This window comes from Eptesicus fuscus, chromosome 5, assembly GCF_027574615.1.
Source record: "Eptesicus fuscus isolate TK198812 chromosome 5, DD_ASM_mEF_20220401, whole genome shotgun sequence".
Lineage (NCBI taxonomy): Eukaryota > Metazoa > Chordata > Mammalia > Chiroptera > Vespertilionidae > Eptesicus > Eptesicus fuscus.
The window spans coordinates 27,930,911-27,952,384 of NC_072477.1; the positions used below are offsets into that span (position 1 = coordinate 27,930,911).

The following is a 21,474-nucleotide window of genomic DNA, read 5'->3' on the forward strand; positions in this document are numbered from 1 at the left end:
AAATATTCAGTAAACAAAAATTCAATTCCCTGTCGATAGCAAACATTTAAGGAGCACCTGTTATATTTTGATGACATCTGCTGTGAGCTTTACACTTATTTTTTGACTCCTCAAAAAGACCAAGGTGAAAATTATGAGCTAATTTTGAATGTATCCTGATTTTCCTCTAAATATTCCCAGTATGGTATGCTAGCTAGCAACCATGGCTCCTTTGTAGAGATGGCCATATGAAGTCAGGCTTCTGGATTGGGACCTTCACATATAGCACAACTATCTCATCAACACTATTTTCCAGTCCCTTTTTTAAGATATTGAATTTAGTCCTGGATTGGAGGAGGATACGGTTTCATTTTCTAAGTATTTAAACGGCTCTTCGTCAGAATAATTTAATAAAATTAATATATCTAGTACCTCAAGTATACTAAGATTAAATCTACAAAGACCAAAGTAACTCAAGACTTTCTACATCCTGGTTATTGTAGCTGTAACTTCAAACCATGTGTTTTCTATGAATGTATTTACCTTTAAATTTATATACCTTTAAAATAATTAGTTCTTAAAGATAAAAATGATGGAAATGTAGAAAAATCATGGTAATTGTGTTCAAACAGATCCCTATTCTGTTATAAAGAAAACTGAAGCTCTCTAGATGGCACCTAGTGAATATTTTAATGAGGGGAAAAAATCTCAAGTTGGGCGATGACTCAAAATAAATTACAGCAGCATCTTAAAAACAAAAAAACAAAATAAAACCAACCTTACCACTTTGAATTACAAACTCAGGCAAGCAGCTTAGTACACCAACCAGGACCAGTGTTTCATCAGTCTCAAAGACATAAAAGGCACACAACCAATGTAATCCTTTAATTGCATTTTAAGGCTTTCCCCCTTAAGAATTAACTTTCACTATGGTTAAAATTATTTTCTCTAAGCCCTCCTTTTGAAAGGATGTTGTATAGATCCTTTGAACACCTGCCCTTATATTTCTACATCTAGACTAAAATGAATAGAATTAGGGTCTTAGTAATCATAATGCTTTTAACTGGTGACAAGAAGGAAGAAGCCTATAGTTAAATATCCCAGAAATTTATTTAATGTTTGCTTGATACATTTATATAGAAAGGTTGGGACCATTTCCTTTGGGTACCCCTGATAAATTACATAGAGGCACTGAACTACAAACAGGTGTCAATCTAGAGACATCAGAAATGGAAAGCCCAATTTTGACTGTTCTTAGCTTAGAGATTTGTCTCTAGTGAAACTGGGCCACTCCCTTAAAAAATGCTCAAAGTGTTGGAGCTACTGTGTGAAAATAGCCGACATTTTAGGACATTTCACGTTTTGGTCTGTTAGAACATTTAAATACTTGGAAATAAAAAATATTCAGCTGTGAAGTTTTCAATACTGGAAAACTTTTAAGTCTAGGGTTTATAGCCAGGAAGGGCTGCTTTGTGTTCCTTAAACTGGACTCTGTTTCCCAAAAGTTAATCTTCAGCTTTGGCTTCCATTTCTTCTGCATCATCATCTCCATCCACTTCTGCATTTTCTCTCTCAAGCCTCTCCAGCTGCCTCGCAAGTTCGGTTTCATCTGTATCTGTGACCACTTTGGGCTGTGGAAGCAGAGGCATAATTTCAAAATGAAGTAGTCAAATAGTACACAAAACTGAATTTCAATACCATCACTGCCTAGTATTTTAACTCTTAAAGACACTTAACAAACTCTGATGCCATATCTATTCATTTCTGAGTGCTGACATATCACTAACAAATTCCATTAGCTCAATAATGGAAGAAACTTATGAGAATAAAACAGTACAGGAAAAAGAAATGTGTGTGTATTAAAACAAAGTACTATTTTCTGTTATTTTTACAAGCTAAAACTGAAAATATATGAAAATAATCTCAGTGGCTATATCTTTCAAACCCAAAAGACATCCTATAAAAATGCACCTTCTAGGTTCAAAATAAATTTACTATTCTTTTGCAGAGAAGACTTATTATTGTGTGTGTATCTATAATGTATTAAATTTTTAAAAAAATATATTTTATTGATTTTTTTACAGAGAGGAAGAGAGAGGGATAGAGAGTTAGAAACATCAATGATAGAGAAACATCAATCAGCTGCCTCCTGCACACCCCCTACTGGGGATATGCCCGCAACCAAGGTACATGCCCTTGACCGGAATCAAACCTGGGACCTTTCAGTCCGCAGGCCGACGCTCTATCCACTGAGCCAAACCGGTTTCAGCATATAATGTATTAAATATTTTTATATATACATATGAAAATTAGGTTTTATTCTTGTTGAGATGAGGGAAATAAAGGCAATTACACTTATTTCTAATTCTGAGATCAAATTTAAGTATTTTACATTAAATTCTGACAATAACCAACCACTAATTTTCATCATCTATTTTTTTCCCTTGGCTGGATGGGTGACGACAGGACACCTAACAACACCAGTGACCATAGTTCTCAATAAATATCCCATGATAGTTCTTATCTATACTAATAAGAGGGTAATATGCTAATTAGACGTCTTCCGAACATTCATCTGGACGTCCTTCCGGACAAAGCCACAGTGGCGGGGGCCGAGGCAGAACGGTTAGGGACGACCAGGCTGGCAGGCAGAGGTGGTTAGGGGCAACCAGGCTGGCAGGCAGAGGCGGTTAAGGACGATCAGGTAGGTAGGCAGGCAGAGTGTTTAGGGGCCATCAGGCAGGCGAGCAGCTACGAGCCAGTGGTCCCGTATTGCAAAAGGGACATCCCCGAGGGGTCCCAGATTGGAGAGGGTGCAGGCAGGGCTGAGGGATCCCCACCCCCACCCGTGCACGAATTTCGTGCACTGGGCCTCTAGTTTACTTACAAAAAGCCCTTTTAGGAATCATCTGAGTCGATAATTATTTCATGCTTAGCAGAGTTGTAATCCTAAACATACTCATTTTTTTTTTTTTTTAGATTTTAGAATGCAAATTATTTAGATGTTTTTAAATTTATTAAAACCTTTAAGAACAAGGCAAAACCCCTCTCAATCTTACCTCCATTTGAACATTGAAGACACCCCTCTTTTCCTCAATCTTTTCTTTTATAACAGCCATAGCCTGATTGAGAACAGAGAGGCCTTCTGTCCTCTCCAGGGTGGTTGTCGTCATTACATACCGTGGAGGAGCTATGAGATTAATCTAAGGAAGGAGATAAAAATTCACCTGTGAGCATACCTATAGAACACACAACTATCAGGATGTTTGAGAACTGTTTTACTAATCTGCTGCCTTAACAAATCTTAATTCTCAAAACTTAACCACCAATTTTATAGTTAGCAATTTGGGGTAGCCTGTTAAGGTAGCAAAAGCTAATTGATACAGTGATTTAATCAAATCTGCAATACTGCATACAAGAAATGACAATTTCTGGGTGTCTTTGGAGGTTAAACTAACTAGAGCCATTGCCAGCATAATGGATAATTTGTCTCTAAAACAAACAAAAATTCCAATTTGGTTCCAAACTAAACAGAAGAAATTCTCCTAAGAGATTCTAAATAAAAACCATTCAGTTAATTTTATTGCTAACAAAAGATTCATAGCAAACCTCCTAAAAATTGTGTGTGAATGAGAATATGTTGCCCTTTTCAAGATTCTATGAGCATTATGGGTACAACTTAAAAAAAAAGTTTTTATTGATTTTAGAGAGAGAAAAAGGGGGAGAGAATCATCAATCGGCTGCTGCCTCCTGCACACCCACTACTGGGGATCGAACCTTCAAACCTGGGCATGTGCCCTGACAGGGAATTGAACCAATGACCTCTTGGAGCATGGGATGATGCTCAACCAACTGAGCCACTTCAGCCAGGGCGTAACGTTTAATTGTAAAGGAGCCCTCTGCACTAAATACCAACAGGAATCTCTATCCACCGTGACAGTAACAGTAGCTACAACAAAAAGCCTATACACAATCGTAAATACCCCCTGGAAATATCACCAAGAATCACTTTTCATAACACTTGTTAAGAAACATGATCATAAAAAAATCTGATTTGGCTTAGGTGGATATTTCAGCAGGGAGGGAGAAAACTGACTGCTCACCTTGATGGGCATGGTTTCTGTAGAACAATTCAAACCTGCTCGCAGGGCTTCTTTTACGGCATCGATGCCTTCATAACCATAACAAGCCACTTCGATATCTAAAATTACAAAATTCAAAAGCTTCTATCAAATACATGCAAAAAATATTTAGAGGCATAAAAGAAATCAGATACATAAGTATTCAAACACTTGTGAAAACTTTCATCATCTTTTCAATTAGAAACCAATCCCAGCTACTGACTTTCATAATTAAAACTATCTGAAATTATATCCTATCATCCACATCAAGCCCTTGAATGATGAAACTATAAGACAGGCACATTTAACACTTTGAATTCTGGAATGCCTGGGTTAAAAATCACAATTCCAACTTCTCTGTACCTCAGTTTCTTATTTGTAAAATAGAAGTGTTTTAATACTGAATGAGACAATAATTGCAAATTGTTGAGAACAATTTAGAAATTGTATACACTTTGACTCAGCAATTCTACTTTTAGGAATCTGCCTTACAGAATGCTTATACAAATGGGTAAGTATATATGTATAAGAATGTTAAATTTATAGTGTTTTGTCTAATAAAAAAATTGGCACAACCTAAATGTTCTTTAAGAAGGGACTGGTTAAGTTAACCACTCTACAGACTATTACCTAGCCATGGGAAAGAATGAAAAAGATTCCTATGCTCTACATGGAAGGGCAACCATGATACACCAAGTGGGGAAAATTAGTTGGAGAAAACTTTGCATGGTATGACCTCATCTTTGTAATAACTAAAAAAAGTCCTATCTGAATGTAAACAGCATATATTCCTATACAGCATATGAGTACAGGAAAAATGCCTGAAAGAATATATTTCAAACTATTAACAGTGGTTAATCCAGAGACATGGGAGGATATTTGTACTGTTAGATTATTTTAAAGTATACACTAAAATAAAATAACCGCCCCCTTAAAAAAAAGGGGGGGGGGGCTAACTTAAGGTTAACTTGTGTCAATATATACCTTTTATGATGATTCAACAAATATTTAAGTTCTTAAATTTTCATATGAAAAACACATTTAGAAAAATGTACAGATGTTGATATAGTAGCATATTCTTCGGAAGGCTCATTGACAACTTTTTTGACACATGCAAAACCTTTAACATCATTTAAAAAATCATTTACCTGCTCGAATTTTGACAGCCTGTGGGGTCAAACGCCTATTAATATTATTAATGAGTACTTCCCGTTCATCTTCATTCAAATCTAAACTATCCAAAATAGATGGGTCTCTGATTAAAAAAACAAAACAAAACAAAAAAACCAACAAAAGGTCAAGGTTACTTTACTGATACTTGCAATACCAAACAATACCGCAGAATAATGTATAAAAGCATAGACTTTAGTGTTAGAATTAGAGTTCAAATTTTAGCTTTGCCGTTTGATAACTATGTTTCTTTGGCCTTTCCATACCTCAGTTTCCAAATGTGTAAAATGAGGACAAAAATGCATCTCACTGGATTGTGGTATTAAATGAACAATGCAGTATTTAGCAGTACATGACAAATAGAAAACATCCAATTGATCATTATTAAAGGAAAAATTGTAGAGATCAGGCTAAAGCAAACAATTTAAAATGTCTCCCTGGCATCCCACTATACTTAAGCACTGCCGTGTAATTAGCATTCCCTGCTTCAAAAAGCTTACAATCTAACTGGAAAAGAACAAAAACATGGGAAAATTTTTTAAAATAAAACTACATCCCTAGGAATCAGAAGAGAAAGGAACTACTTCCAGTAAGTGGGTCAGCAAGAGCCTTCATGGATAAAGCAGAATTTTTCCTGACCTTCCTAAGTTCCACAAGACAAGAACCCAGGATCTTAAATCAATAATATGGTTGCTGAACAAATGACAAATGAAAAAAATAAAACAACTAAAAGAATGATAGGATTTGAATAAGCAAAGGCAGAACTATTTTAAGAAAGGTATGATATATTAAAAAAGAAATGGCATGAGCAAGCACTAGGCTTAAGAAGCATAGGTTAAGGAAGGAAAGGCAAAGGAATTTGGGTGGAGGAAACTTTCTTTCAACTAATACTGCCTACAAAGCAAAAGAAGACAAACCAACAGAAAATGGGCAAATGAGATAAACAGATGTTTCATAGAAGAAACATAAACAGTCAATAAACATGAAAAGATGTGAAGTTCACCAACAACCAACAGAATGCAAATCAAGACAAGATATTATTGTACATCCATCAGTTTGGCAAAAGGAAAAAAAAAAAAATCTGAGACACACACCAAATGTTGGTGAGAATGAAGAGAAACAGGGATGCTCATACAATTGCTAGAGATAATATAAATAACCAATTTAGAGAGTATTTTGGCAAAACTGAGTAAATTTAAAGATGCAAACAATTCTATTCCTGTCCTAGGTATATATCTTAGACCTCCCAAACGTGTACACAGAGACATACATCAGTATTCATCACAGCATTGTTTGAAAAGGGGGGGGGGGGAGGAGTGGGCTTACCGAAGTATCTCTTAATAGAAGAACAGATAAAACATATTCTCATAATAAAATACTACAGAGAAATTAACATGAAAGAAAGTGAAGGGATCAGCCATAGAACATGACTGGTGGAGGTGGGAAAAGGGAGGGAAATGGGGCATCTGTAATAGTGTCAACAATAAAAATAAAGTCCCTTTATGGTACAAAGTAGGAAAAATGTTTCTAATGGCTACAGAAGAAATCAGTTATGGCTGTGGTAGGCAGGTTAATAATCCCCGAAAAATATCCATGTCTTAATCCCAAAAACGTCTGGATATATTACCTTACATAATAAAAGAGACTTGGCAGATGTGATTATATAAAGAATCTTGAGATACGGAGATTATTTGGAATGATATGAATGGGCCCAATGCAATCACAAAGTTCTGTATAAGAGGGAGGTGACGTGACAATGAAAGAGAGAGAGAAAGAGAGGGAGAGGGAGAGGGAGAGGGAGAGAGGGAGAGGGAAGGGAGGGAGAGAGAGAGAGAGAGAGAGAGAGAGAGAGAGAGAGAGAGAGAGAGAGAGAGAGAGATTGATTTTGATTGACTGATTTTGGAAAAGGTGTGGAAATGAATTTTCCCCTAAGGCTGCCAGAAGGAACACAGCCCTGTCAACACCTTGGTTTTAACACAGTGAGACCCACTTCAGAATTCTGACCTCCATAAATGTAAGAAAATAAATTTGTGTTGTTTTAAACAAAAAAGAAATGAACTTGAAGCAGGCATACATCTATCAATTTGGAGAAATCCTGTTCAAAAGCGGCCTTATGAGTAAAAATTCAAGGTACAGAAAGTGATAGAATAAAAATTTAAATATGTACTTTCTGAATACATGTTCTTATTAAAACCATAAAAAAGAAATTGTAATGATACATACTAATTTCAGAATAGTGGTTACCAGTGATGAGTGAGAGGAATGGATTGGGAAGGGTAAAACATTATTTTCAATTATCTCAGACATTTTATTTTTTAAAAGAAAAATATGAAGCACATGTGGCAAAGAATTAGTATTACTTAAATCTAAGTAGTCACTACATGACTGATGACACAAGAGAAGACTGAAAAGGGAAAGGGAATAATATATGCCACAGGTGAGCAGTAATGGAGAGAATGCTGGAGATGGAAGCTAAAGAGGTAAGCTGGGGCCAGATAATGACAGCAAGCCAAGTTAAGCAATGTACTGACTGAGGAATGCAGGACTGAAGTCAGCGAGGACAAAAATATAAAGCAGTGCTTTAATGGTAATAGCATAAACTCTGGATGAAGCCAGAATGCCTGGGTTTAAATCCTGGCTCTACCATATGCTGTGTGAACTTGGACAAACTATTGACTCTCTGCTTCCATTTCCTCATCTATAAAATAAGGATTAAAAGAACTTATACCATAGGTTGTTGTTAGAATTATATAAATATTGGCTATTATAATTATTACTATTCTCACCTCCCCAACAACATATGAAAAAAAAGTCCCATGAGGGGATAAACTGGAAAGGATTTAGAGAACCAAATGAGTCAGCTTGCCACAGGCTCCAACAGTCCCAGGCCCCACTCAGCCATTCTGAGGGCTGAGAGAACCATTGCCTCTTGGCAGCACAAAGGTTAGGAAAGTAACCTCAGCGCAGAGAGGGGCTGATTGTGGAGCATTAACATTTAGGAAAGAGTGGGAGGTGCAGATTTTGACAGAACTGGAGTCTGGCTGTTAAAAGGAGAGGACACAGTGCTTGCTCAGGAGAAAGTAGACAGAATTTGTTTTTTTAGTGTAAATGGGAGAAATCAGAACATATTTTTATGCTGCTGGAGCAAAAACAATTAAGGGAAAGACTGAGCACCCAAGAGATGGAATAACAGATGGAAAAAGGGCCCTGAGCAGTAGCTGGGCACAGGTGGTAAGATTAGTTTGAGAGCAGGAAGGATAGGAATTCCAGTGGGACAAAAGCTCAGGAAGGAGTAATGACAGGTGGGATGAAGATAAGTTTGCTGAGATAGTGTAAGGAAATAGAGGAGAACCCATGCAATGGCTTCTATTTTCTTTATAAAATAGGTAGTGAGTGCACCAGGTGAGAGTGAGGGAAGAAGGATGGAGTGGGTATCCGAGGAAGCTCTAAAATACCAACTCGAAGAATGAGAGGAAGAACTACCCAGGAGCACAGAGAATGTGGGGCAGCAGTATAGGCCCAGCTGAGGTTGATACCATGAATATGCAGGGGAACCAACCTGCAAGACCGTTGCAGGTTTTTCCTATCAGCACCTAGCAGTCTACAAGTGCAGAGAAGGCAGGAACATCGATTCAAGACTAGATGTAACAAGAAGGAAAAAGGGCAAAAGCTCATGATATTGGCAAGAAAGTTCTTGAAATGATGGACCATGGTGTAGCTATGCTGAATAAGAAAGAGAAGGCAAGGAGTGAAAAGACAGAAAAAAGGTTTGGAATCAGAGCCTGACATAAGAATTAAGAAGAAACAGAGTAGGACTAACTATGTGGGAGCTGGAAGGACAGGGGCTGTGGAAAAATATAGAACGTGTGACTTAAAGGTTCTAGAGGCAGAGCAAATCCTGGTGATAGTAGGTATAGAGCGAAGCCATATGGAAGGCTGGCTAAAGTGGCATGGGCTGAAGGTCTAAGGAGTTGGGAGGAAAAGAAAACAAGAGGTTATAGTTTTAGATGAGACATTTACATTGGCCCTGAAGTTACCTAGGACAATAAAAAACCAAGAGAAGGAAATGGGTAAGGGAGTAGCATGAGATGAAAGCATATGGTTTATGAACCTATATAACTGATATAAGAAATTTTAAGTCCTGGCTGGGTAGCTCGTTGGTTAGAGTGTCATCCCAATATGCCAAGGTTGTAGGTTCGATCCTCAGTCAGGGCATACAAAAAGCAACCAATGAATGTTAAGTAAGTGGAACAACAAATCAATGTTTTTCTCTCTCAAATCAATAAAAAAAAGAAAAAGAAAAAAGAAATTATATAGGTTTGGCTATACAGGATTGGCTCATATGATGGGCCTTTTATACTGAAATATTTTAATGTAAATTTCTACTATTATATGTCAAGCTCTCAAGTTGCATGCTAGACCCAGCAGCTGTGATATCAAGGTAAGAAGCAGAGTCAAAAAGATGTTCTTACGAGACTGCATGCTTAAATGCATCATAGGCACCATATCCGGGTCTCTTGTACTTGTCATCAAAGACCCAAGCAGTCCTCTGGAACAGGCTTTCCAGTTGTTCATCCTTGGTGTACTCTAACACCTCAGCAACGTGACGAAGAATGCTGTAAACCTAGAAACAAAATGAAGGGCTCAACAATTCAAAGGGTAAGAGATCAATTAAAAAAATAGGTATTTTTACACTTTACTAGATAGCATATAAAAACAAACCTTTGGTTAATGTGACTACAATAATTGCTTAATAACAAAGGATCGCCATACAACAAATTCTTTTCCATAGAGAAATATTCGCTTTTCCATAATAATAAACTCAACTGGGTATAACAAGTAGAATATTAGAATTGAGCGCCCTAACACTCAGATTACATCTTGACTCTAATTAACCTCTGAGTTTGTTTCCTCCTCTGAAAAAGGGAGATAGTACCTCTCCTTTTTACTGCAGAGCTCTTACATAGATCAAACAAATACAAATGCAATACTACAAATGAAAAACATAATACAAATGTTTTATACAAATGTATAAAATTTGTATATTACACAAATCCTGTTAAACAAATGTAAGCTATTATTACTACCACTCCATATGAGATCATGGAAACAGGATTGAGATTTCAATATTTCTTTTGCTCTGTTATCATTTAACAGTTATCCTTCAATCTTACCCACTGCTGCCAAACTTTTTCTAATCTAAACCTTTTTCTAAAATAAAAGGGCTTACAGGAAAGAGTATAGAAAAGGTACTAACATTGGCTATTTCATCTATCATCTTATCATCCTGATAAGACCTACTAACAGTCATTTTACACCAGGTGACGAAACAAAATGGAAGTTTTCTAGAGCAGTGCTTCTCAAATGTGAATTCTCAAACTTGTTGGGACTTGAGATCCTGCATTTCTAATAAGCAATCAGGTGATGCCAATGCTGTTGGTCCACAGACTACTCTGAGTGGCAAGGTCCTAGAGTTCATTAAAAAGGGATTTTAGTGATAGTGCTTTTGAATGTGTAAACCAGACTGCAGTAATAATGAACACATCAGTAAAGCAAAGGGTAATGGTCTGATGGCTTTTAGATTTTTATTCTGTTTTACTAGTCAAACAAGATTTCAAAAATCTTCTCATTTAACATGGTTTTCTTGGCAGAAAGACACACGGCAGAGAACAAAAGACACAAGAAAAGGGCAAACATGCCCAGCTGGTGTGGCTCAGTGGTTGAGCATCAACCTATGAACCAGGGTGTCACAGTTTGATTCCCAATCAGGGCATATGCCCGGGTTGCGAGCTCGATCCCCAGTAGGGGATGTGTGCAGGAGGCAGCTGATCAACAATTCTCTCCCATCATTGAAGTTTCTGTCTGTCTTCCTCTCCCTTCCTCTCTGAAATCAATAAAATTATAAGAAAAAAAAGAAAAGGTGAAACAAAAGAGAAACAATGGAAACAGTGCCATCAAGAACTGAGGTTCTAGGGAATGAAGGACAATCTAAATAGGACCAGAAAACAGAACAACTCAGACAGAAGATGAATGCAGAAATGGCTATTCTTGCTTTATTTATGTTTATTGTGGGGAAGTAGGAAATTATAGCAAAAAAAGAAAAAAGTAATAACCTTAACTAGGGAAAAACCCCACAAACTACTAACAGGCTTCTGCCTTGTTTTCTTAGATTCACAAACATTTTACAAACCCTTACTCATTCTTAACATAGAACAGTTGTCTCTGTGACCCTTATTCCAGAATAGGGACCAAAGTCAACTACATGTTATGACAAGCCAAATAAAAAGAAATCACCCATAGTTAATTTACTCCTAAAGTCGCTTAAAAACATTCAGTATTGTTTTGAGAATGTTAGATCATACTTTGAGATAGTAACACCATGAGATAAAAACACTGCCGTCATACTCTTTTGAAATTAAATCTTTAAATCATGTTTCTAAGTAACACACAACTGGAAATGAAAATATAATTACAGAAAATGTAGGTTTTGTTTTTTATTTTTGCCAGAAACATGACTTGCTGATTATTAAGCACATAAAATAGTGGATTAATTTGACTAAAATAACCAACTTACAGTTTTAGATTTGGTGAATTTATCTTCACATTTGATTGCTTCTTCTGGAGAAACTCTTCTTTTCGACAAATCAATGTAACCTGCATGAAAAAAAATGGAAAATAAATATCTCTGTCCAGATGCCAGCATACCACAACCAGCTGTTTGGTTGGTATACCTATACTTACTCCCCACTAAAATCCTGATAAATTTTTTGTTTTCAGAAATGCATTTAGATTATCATGTAATTGTATATTCTCTATTACCTCATTGGAAGGAACTAATAATTTTCAATTGCCAAATTAAAGCTAGTCAAAAGATTCTCTATTTTTTTTGTATTCCCCGCCCCCCTCCCCCCCCGCACAATCTGGCATTAGTAGTTTGATCAGAGAAATCTAAAGTCCACTATACTGGAGGGGTTCTGAAATTCCAGGTTGTCTCAGACTGTAGATTGCAAGGCCTCAGCTTGTTATACTGGATGAGGTTTGCCCAGGAGATAGATCTATAACTACACCAGCAAATATGCTAAGAGAAGAACCCTGTTCTAGATGGGGCCTGTGGATGAGAGATACTGACATAAGACAGTGGAAAGAAGAGCTGGATATTTCATCCTCATCAGGCAAACTTAAGTTCCATGTTTTGGGCTGTCACAGGCATCAGAGTATAAAGCAGGAACTGAGGCCACTACCCTCTCCAATTGAGGAGCTTGCATTTGGACATCACTTGTGGGACTCTCAGTGACGACAGATTCCCATGCCCAATTGGAAGGGCTTAAGGGCTGAGGTGGAATGGAACTACAGAAATCTGAACATACAGGGGAAAAAAAAAAGAGTAAGGACTGGTTGATGTGGGTAACGCGGGCACATTTTGGCTGGAAGAATCTGGTTTGGTTGCTTTAGATAGTGATAGTTTCTTTGCTGCTGCTTCAATTTGACTCACCAGTTCCCCAACCAAGTCTTTATTGTCGACTCACTCCAGTAGGTTGAGTTTCAAAGAGAATGCCTTCTGAAGATTTCATCTGGAAACATGGTGTAGGAAAAGAGCCTCCAACTGCTTATGCTGTGTGTGCATGGAAGAGGTACATTTTTGGTGTTTCTTCCCTATCACGGGACCAGCTGGATTCTGTGGTACCAGGTTCATGCTGGAATCATCCAGGTGAATAAAGGGTCTGGCTGGGGATTCTCTGAGGTCACTGTTAACTAGGGGTGCTGACCTCTGGGATGACAAGCTGTGATCAACTTTGTCTTGTTGTAGCATATCAGTATTGTAATCACAAATGTGGACAAAAGAGTTGTTCTGGGGAGACCCTGAGGCTCCCCTGTTCATCTGAGCGCCAGAGGTCTGCACTGGTGCTCTGACACTTATGGCCTGGCTGACTGGGTGGGAAGAGAAGCCCCTTCCTAGGACCAGCCAATTCTTAGAGATAGCAAAGGCTCAACTGGAGCCGCCTTTCACATGCCACTAACCAATCTCGAGCCCGTTATCTCTAATCATTTCCTCATCAAAGTCTTACACACCAAGCCAATATTCCCTCTGCCCTAAATCAACCCAAAGCCAGAACTATTCAAACTAGCCAACTCTAAACTGTTTACCCTGACCTGCCTTGCTTTTCCTGTGGAAATCTTAATAAAGGCTCTGGCTTTCCCCTTGCTCCTTCTGCCTCCTGAACAAATCTAGTGCTTCCCCATGTGGCTCTGCATAGCACAGGTATGTCCCCATCTCCTGGGAAACCTAATAAAAGTTTTCTTTCAATGGCATTGGCCTCTCTATGTCAACAGTCACCTCCATAAATTAAAATCCTACCGGTTCAAACAGAGATGAGCAGTTAAATGTATTCTAAAAAATTTAGGAGGGGAAAAAAGGTCTTTAAAATTTACCTACATATTTTTTACTTTAGGCATCACATCTCTTTGGTCTGAACAACTCCTTTACTATTTCTTATAATGCAGGTATATTTGGTAATATATCCTCTTAGTTTCTATTTACCTGACAAGTTCTCATTTTGTTCTTCAGTTTAATATTTTCTTTAGATACAGAATTCTGGCTTGACAGTTTTTTTTTTTTCTTTTACTACTTTAAAGATGTCATTCAATGCCCTGACCTCCATTATTATCAATAAGGATGCCAAGGTAATTTATATTACTGCTCCTCTGTAAATAATGTGCCATTTCCCTTGGCTACTTTCAAGATTTTCAATTTATTTGTTTTTCAACAGTCCGATGTGCCTAGATACAATCTCATTAGTATTTAAGGTTTGTTCAACCTCTCCAATTTATAAGTTTATATTTTTCTAGCAAATATGGGAAACTTTTGGCCATGATTTCTAAAAACATATTTTCTGTCCTTTCTTCTTTTGAAATGGAGCATTTGATATCTGACCTTTCCCTCCCTCTGTTCTTCAGCCTGGTTCTTTTTAAATGAATTATCTTCAAGTTTTACTATCTTCAAGAGCTTCTGCCATCTTTAATCTGTTAGCCCACCCAGTTAATTTCTTAAATATTACACTTTTGATTTGTAGGATTTGCTTAGTTTTTTTGTGTGTGTGTGAGAGTTTCTAATTTCTCTAGAGATTGTATTTTCTTCATTATAAGCATATTTTCCTAATATCCTTTAGCAGTTATAATATCTGCTTTAAAATCCTTATCTGCTAATTCCAACATAAGGGTCCTCTTTAGGTCAGTCTCAATTGATTGCCCTTTCTCTTCTATATGGGTCATATTTTCCTGTTTGGCAATTTTGGACTGTATCCTAAACATTGTGAATGATGTGACAGACTCTGAATTCCTTTATGTTCCCCTTAAGGATACTGATTTTGTTCTAGCAGGCAGTTAATTTGTTTGTATTCAGAACTATAAGCTGTCTCCCCAGGTGGAAAGCAATTGAAATCTGTTTAGAGTTTGCCCTATGGATTGCTTGCAGTCCACCCTGTAGTTCAGAGGTCAGCCAGGATTTAAGCAGAATTTATATACAAATTTAGGGGTTCTCCCTGTATCTCTCCTTTCTCTGATCTCTAAAACTATTTTCCATCTGCTGTGGTTGTCCAGAACTGTCACTTCTGGTTCTCAAGCTATTAAGTCTGTAGGTTTCCACTAGAACTTTAGCTGTCCTGCTTGAAGCATCTGTGATAGGCATTCAGACAAAAAGCTGCAAAACTTATCCAGTGCAATTCCCCTCTTCCTGCAGTTCCAGCCTGCTTTTGTTACCATTGTCTTTAGATAGTTGTTTTTGTTTTTAATATTTATTCAGGCTTTATAGCTGTTATTTTTAAAGATTTGTCCAATAAGAACTAATCTTCTAGTATCCTTAATGGATCCCCTCCATAGGACCATCTGAGCGATGCTTTTTTTTAATCTTACCTCGGTCATCTTTCCACATCAGAAGTGTCATGATTTATTTCACCATGATTTTTATTATTTCCTGTTTTTAATGAATACTGTACAATCAATGCAGCTATAGAAATTATTTTACATGTCTATTGTCTATGATAATAAAATATATTTCTGATTGCAGGTGGAAAATTGATTCTGTCTTGTTATATTTTATATAATAAGAAAGAAATACAAGATAAGACACCATTCTAGGTCATTCTGGGGCAGTGCTATTAAGACTTATTAAAGTTTAAGGAATATAATAGTCCCCTGTTATCCACAGGGAATATATTTCAAGACCCCCAGTGGATGCCTGAAATTGCAGATATCAAACCCTATATATACTATTTTCCCCCTGTACATATATAGCGTCTCATTTAAAGGATGCATTTAATGGCTTTTCTTTGGCATATCCAAAGAAAGTTATACATATTTTGGGCCCATTATTAAGTAAAATAATGGTTACTTCAATACAAGCACTGCAATACCTTGACAGTCAATCTGCTAACTGAGATGGCTACTAAAGTAATTAATGGGCAGGTAGTGTACACAGCGTGGATACGCTGGACAAAGGGGTGATTCATAACCTGGGCAGGATGGCTAGAGATTCCACCAGGCTATTTAGAATGGTGTGCAATTTAAAACTGATAAATTGTTTATGCACCATGGTCCAAAAATGTTAAATGGAGAATCCCTCTGGGAATAAAATTCAAGTTATTTGACCCATAAAAATGAGCCTTGGGATGTACTAATTAAACCACTAAAGAGATCTTGCTTAGATGGTTAACTGGCATCCTTCTCTAACAACTTTGTATGTAAAAGAATTTATAAAAGGAGGTATTTTGTTTTTTTAACTGCAGTAGGCAATTTACAAAAAATGTATTTTATAATAAACCATTTTAAATCTGAAAGTTATACAGAGTGGGGCAAATGTAGGGGTAATTGTTTGTATGGAAAATAATACAAAAGTTAACACAAGTATAAATTCTGTCGCATAGTCACAACCAGAAACTTACCACCCTGTATTTTAGATATTCTTTTCACTTACCTTTTTCTTTGTCCACTCTAATGACAACCACACATTCATTCCTGCCAATTCGGATGAGTTTGTTTATAGAACGAATACGCCTTCTGGACAACTCACTAAGAAGAATCATGCCTTCAATATTGTTATATTCCAGCAGGCTGACGTAAGCCCCCATTTCAGCAATGGACCTTACATTCACCATCACTACATCTTCCACTTCAGGAAATTTGTGTTGATAAAATCTACAACTCAGACCCGGCATTCTGCAATTTAAACAAAAGAATCAAGTGAGTGCTCAGTTAAGGTCAAAATAAAGAAATGAGTCAATTTTCCACATTTTACCACTGGAAGAAGTTGTTAGTCTTCTCACCTCTTTAAACTTCTTAAATGGTATCAGAAAACAGATGATGTCTAAGAACCAAGCTTTAATTTTTATGCTGCTCCACATTTTTGTAAGGCTTGGGTGATTCTCTGCCATCAGTTTCAGAGGAATCATAAAAATTAATGACCATCTATAAAGTACTCTGAGATCTAAGGATAAAGGTACCTCAAGAGTTAAATACTATTTTACTACCACCACTTCAAGAAAAACAAATGATGGGAAGCATCAATAAACCTACCAGCAAATTCTAAATCTATTCTTTCTCTAAATCAGCCAAGACTGTACCCACTACATAAAAAGGGAGGTAACTTCTTAAACCCTAACCATATGTAAAATTATATACCCTATAATTTATTATAGCCGAAATCACAATATCACATGTCAGAAAAAAATTAGGTTTATTAATCACAAAATATATTAAATTTAACTAACATGTACCCTCCTGTCCAAGCTTTTTCCTCTTAACACAATGAATTTAATTCACAATTACCATAATTTCTAGTTTCTAATTTTTTCATCACTCCCAAATACTCTTCTCTTTTGTTGAATAGGTATACCCAATCTTGAGAATAGCTGTATAGACCTTCATTACTATAGAATTCAAGTTTCTCTTAACCTCCAAGCATTAAATGTATTTAAAACTATTCTCTTTGATCCACCCAACCTACTTTCAGCACCATTCCTTTTATGATCCACAAGCCTGAAATCACACCATGAGTAGAAATATGATTGGCTGCCTCCTGTATGCCTCCCACTGGGGATTGAGCCCACAACCTCAGCATGTGCCCTTGACTGGAATCGAACTCAGGACCCTTCAGTCCCCAGCCCGATACTCTATCCACTGAGCCAAACTGGCTAGGGCTGTTTTTCTTATTAATTGGGAAATAAGGCTTCCATTACTGGGTCTTAAAGACAGGGCATTCACATCCAGCTCATAGGCCACCAAGAGTTCTGCTGCAGTGTTAACTGTACCCATGTACCTTCCCATTGCTTTACATACATCTTCCCATTACCTACATGGTCCTATATGATCTGGCTGCTGCCTATCTCCCTGAGGTACCCCTTTCTCTTCATTTTATAGATGAAGAAACTGAAGCACAGGTTAAGCAACTTGTTCTGTCATATACTACTAATAAGTGATAGTGTCAGAATTTGAACCTATGAGGTTTGGATCCAGTCTGTGCTTATTCATCAGGCAATATTTTCTCTCAACATTATTGATAAATGTACTACAATCAGAAACACCTTAAACAAAGAGCAACATTAATATACATTTTCAGTGCTGAAGCATATACTACAGATTAGTGAAAACTTTTAGTACTAACCTATCCTATTTAACAACAAAAAAAATAAAGTAGCACATTTATAATAGTGGTAGAGATGTATTCTCTTGTAGCTTGACAAAATAGGAATTTAGCAAATAAAGGGAAGTAGACATTCAATGGCCAGAATTACCCACCAAGAAAACAGCTGAGCTGGTCATTTTATTTTTAACCAGGGCTCTTTTTTTATTTTTTTGCGCGGGGTAGCGGGGATGACAACGGGACTGTTGTCAAATAAAATTTGAGAGCTAAGAAAACTAAGAAAGTTTTAAACTGGGTATCAAAATAAAATGATGTCATGAAGATTTGTGAAATAGTTTTAAGAACTTTAACATGTGCTGACCACATTTACTTATCAAGTTTCTTCAAATAGTAAAGCTGGTAATTTTGGGGAAGCAAGGCTTTTGATGGTTAAAGAACAAAGGCAATAGTGTAAAAGAATCCTGAACAGAGATATAAATTCTACAGCTTTAGGAGGTTTAAGTCTCTGCAATATATAGCGTAAATAAAGAAATACTGCTAATGATATGTCATTCACAGTTTCAAAACAAAACAAAAAAACGGCCGGAATTCTCAACCCTGGAAACAGCAAAATGTCCAGTGTCCTGGGGCAGGGGGTGTCACCGCGTACTCCTGAGGCACCCCACCTCAAGGCACCCTTACTTTAAGTATCCTGAAGAGGCTATATAGTCACTTGGCCCACTTTCCTTCATGAGATTCCAGGTAAGTACAAAAAGAATGCATTTCACACAGAACCTGCATACTGGTTGGCAGATTTTGAACATATCTCCTTATTTATGCTAACTACACTAACTTTTTTTTTTTTTTTTTAATATATTTTATTGATTTTTTACAGAGAGAAAGGGAGAGGGATAGAGAGTTAGAAATATCGATGAGAGAGATACATCGACCAGCTGCCTCCTGCACATCCCCCACTGGGGATGTGCCCGCAACCAATGTACATGCCCTTGACCGGAATCGAACCTGGGACCCTTCAGTCCGCAGACCGACGCTCTATCCACTGAGCCAAACCGGTTTCGGCTACACTAACTTTTAAAACATCAGTCAGAAAACAGAAGCCACAAGTTAGGTATCTATCAACCCTTTAATTTTCAAAGCCCTTTGACTTGTTATTTGGCCCTCAAGTCAGGCAAGTAGCACAGTGCACTGTGGGAACAGTTGTAGATGTGGGTGTCAATCCTGTTACCTTACTAGCTGTGGTTGCTTGGAAAATGTATTCCATTGAACTGTAGTTTCTAGTCTGGGCCATGTACCTTACAGATTTGTGGAGAGTTATCAAGTGAGATAAAATACATATAAAAACATTTTGAAAGTGTAATGTGCTATCCTACATAATAAAACCCTAATATGCAAATCGACGGAACAGCGGACAGACTGACCAGTTACTATGATGTGCACTGACCACCAGGGGTCAGACGCTCAATGCAGGAACTGCCTCCTTGTGGTCAGTGAGCTCCCCCTCTGCTCAGCCAGAAGTTGGGCTCACCGCTGGTGAGTGGGAGCAGGTGGGTAAGGAGGGAGAGGGCGCAGGCCAGGCTGAGGGACAACCCCCCACCCCCCCCGCACGAAATTTTGTGCACCAGGTCTTTAGTACAACTATAAGATAGTAAAGGCAAATAACATATTATTTCCATTTTGTACTATTTACTATGTACAAGCACAAGCTAAAACCAAGTCTTATGACATTAAATAGTGTCTTTAACCCACAGAACCTCAATATGTCACAGTACTACAATACCATATGTGTTCTTTGTTAAAGAACATCCATCTTTCAGAATATATTAACAGCTTATTTCAAATACTCTACATTGCCAGTAATTTTTCCTGGTCAAACGGCAGGAAGGACTTCTTTCTTAAACTATGGGTACGGGAAGCCCATACTCCTTTCCGAGGTGACGTGTAAAACGAGTTAGAAGCAACTCTTGTGTAATTTTAATTAGACTCGAGTGCTACAGGAAAGAGAGCTTCTAAATGATCTCACTGTAGTTGAAAAAGGAGGCACCAATATCTACACACATGGCTGTGCACCTCTGAGATCATTTGGCATCAGATGAACTGGCAGGACAGCTAAGTAGAAGCAATTCCCAAACTCTTCAAAGACACGGAGTCACAAGTTTTTCCCCTGAATAACAACTTCAATCAGGAGAAAAACTAAGACTGCTCTGTTACACCTTTCCCCCAGGAAACAATGTTTCTTGTTTAATGAAAATTAAAGTACCTTATGTTTGGGGAATAATAAAAAGGGACCTCTCAGGCGGAATACGTATCTAACCCTGATACTCCCTTATTTTACATTTTCCTTTTTATTTAACTGTAAGACCACAGCGTGTAATTCCATAATTCTGTTCCTATCGGTGCCGAAATACGGTAAAAACCGACAGGACGCTTGTTTTAGTTTCGAGGAGTGACTCATTCTACAGAAATGCTCATCTCGGGCTTTAAGGCAGCATATGAGCTGCAATTTTTAAAAAATAAACGATCAAATGAATAAACGACTCATGGACCTTTTAGAACCCAGCTCCTGTCAGCACTGTGACCCATCCCACCGGTCCCTTGAGGAGTCCAGTCTGGTTTCCACCGAGAGGTGGTATTTCCGGGGGCCGAAAGGAGAAAAACAAAAAGGTCGGAATTCTCTAGCCCGGAAAGAGCGAAGTGCTCGACGTTCTGGGGCTTGGGGTGTCGCTGCATCCTCCCGAGGCGCCCCACCTCAAGGCACCCTCACTTTAAGGACACCGAACCCACTCTCCTTCACGAGATTCCTGCGCTCCTGCAGAGGCGCCTCGGCAACACGGAAAGGCCGACCGGAGCCGGCGGCGGGTGGCGGCAGCGCCCAGACACTTCCCGCGCACGGACAGGAGGTGCTAGCCCGGGCCTACCCTCCCTCGACCACCCGGGTACTGGCCACAACCAGAGTGAGATCTTGGAGAAACCGATCTAGGGCGCTAGTCACCTGAGGTATACGTGTGAATCCTACAGTGGGGTCCCGGGCCGCGCTCCTTAATTGTAGAGACCAGACTCGCTCCGCCACAGCAGCCGCCGCCGATCCTCTCCAGCGTGCGCTACGCTCAGTCCCACCGCGCATGCGGCACCACCTCGCAGCACGCAAGCGCCAACAGAATCGAGGCCCCTCTTCCTCACTGACCATAGAGTCCAGGTCCTCCGAGAACAGGGAAGAACGGGGATCACAGGAGGGCCTGAAAATTACGCTTTCTCATAGTTTTCTTTAATTTTTGATAAGTAGCCTTCAAGGCGCAGGGAAGAGGTAGGACTCCGATTCCTTGTCCCTGATGAATAAATCCTTTCTTAAGGCTTCCGGTCAGTCATGAGGTGGCGCTGTGACCACAGATGACAAGCGGAAAAGGAGAAGGAGTGTACTCTTCTCTCCAGTTCTTTCGCTTCAAGCTTGGAGAGCCCAGCACAGCCGCCGGGGACCGGAGCGGAAGGGGCTGGAAAGCGAGCCGGAAGTGAGGGGCAGTCTCGCGGTGCGCGCGCCTCCACATCCGGGCCTTGTCTTCTTCACGTCCTCCCACC

The 21,474-nt window shown here is 38.4% G+C and overlaps 1 protein-coding gene across 1 annotated transcript; it reads right to left on the minus strand.

Moving 5' to 3' along the window:
• Positions 1-1,070: 1,070 nt before the first annotated feature.
• EIF2S1 (eukaryotic translation initiation factor 2 subunit alpha) lies at positions 1,071-21,385 on the minus strand. Its single transcript, XM_008138932.3, has 8 exons — positions 20,894-21,385; positions 16,240-16,481; positions 11,845-11,924; positions 9,743-9,894; positions 5,249-5,355; positions 4,083-4,180; positions 3,039-3,182; positions 1,071-1,610 (listed from the first exon to the last, which is right to left on the minus strand). Exons 2-8 carry the CDS (start codon positions 16,478-16,480, stop codon positions 1,485-1,487), a joined length of 948 nt encoding a protein of 315 aa, XP_008137154.1. The 5' UTR covers position 16,481; positions 20,894-21,385; the 3' UTR covers positions 1,071-1,484.
• Between the last annotated feature and the right edge of the window lie 89 nt (positions 21,386-21,474).

Excerpts from the sequence above, each read along its gene's own strand:
- EIF2S1 (XM_008138932.3), bottom strand. The coding sequence starts at position 16,480 with ATGCCGGGTCTGAGTTGTAGATTTTATCAACACAAATTTCCTGAAGTG. Across the intron at positions 11,925-16,239 it reads TAGAGTGGACAAAGAAAAAG|GTTACATTGATTTGTCGAAA; the intron begins GTAAGTGAAAAG and ends TTTTTCATGCAG. Across the intron at positions 3,183-4,082 it reads CAGAAACCATGCCCATCAAG|ATTAATCTCATAGCTCCTCC; the intron begins GTGAGCAGTCAG and ends CTCCTTCCTTAG.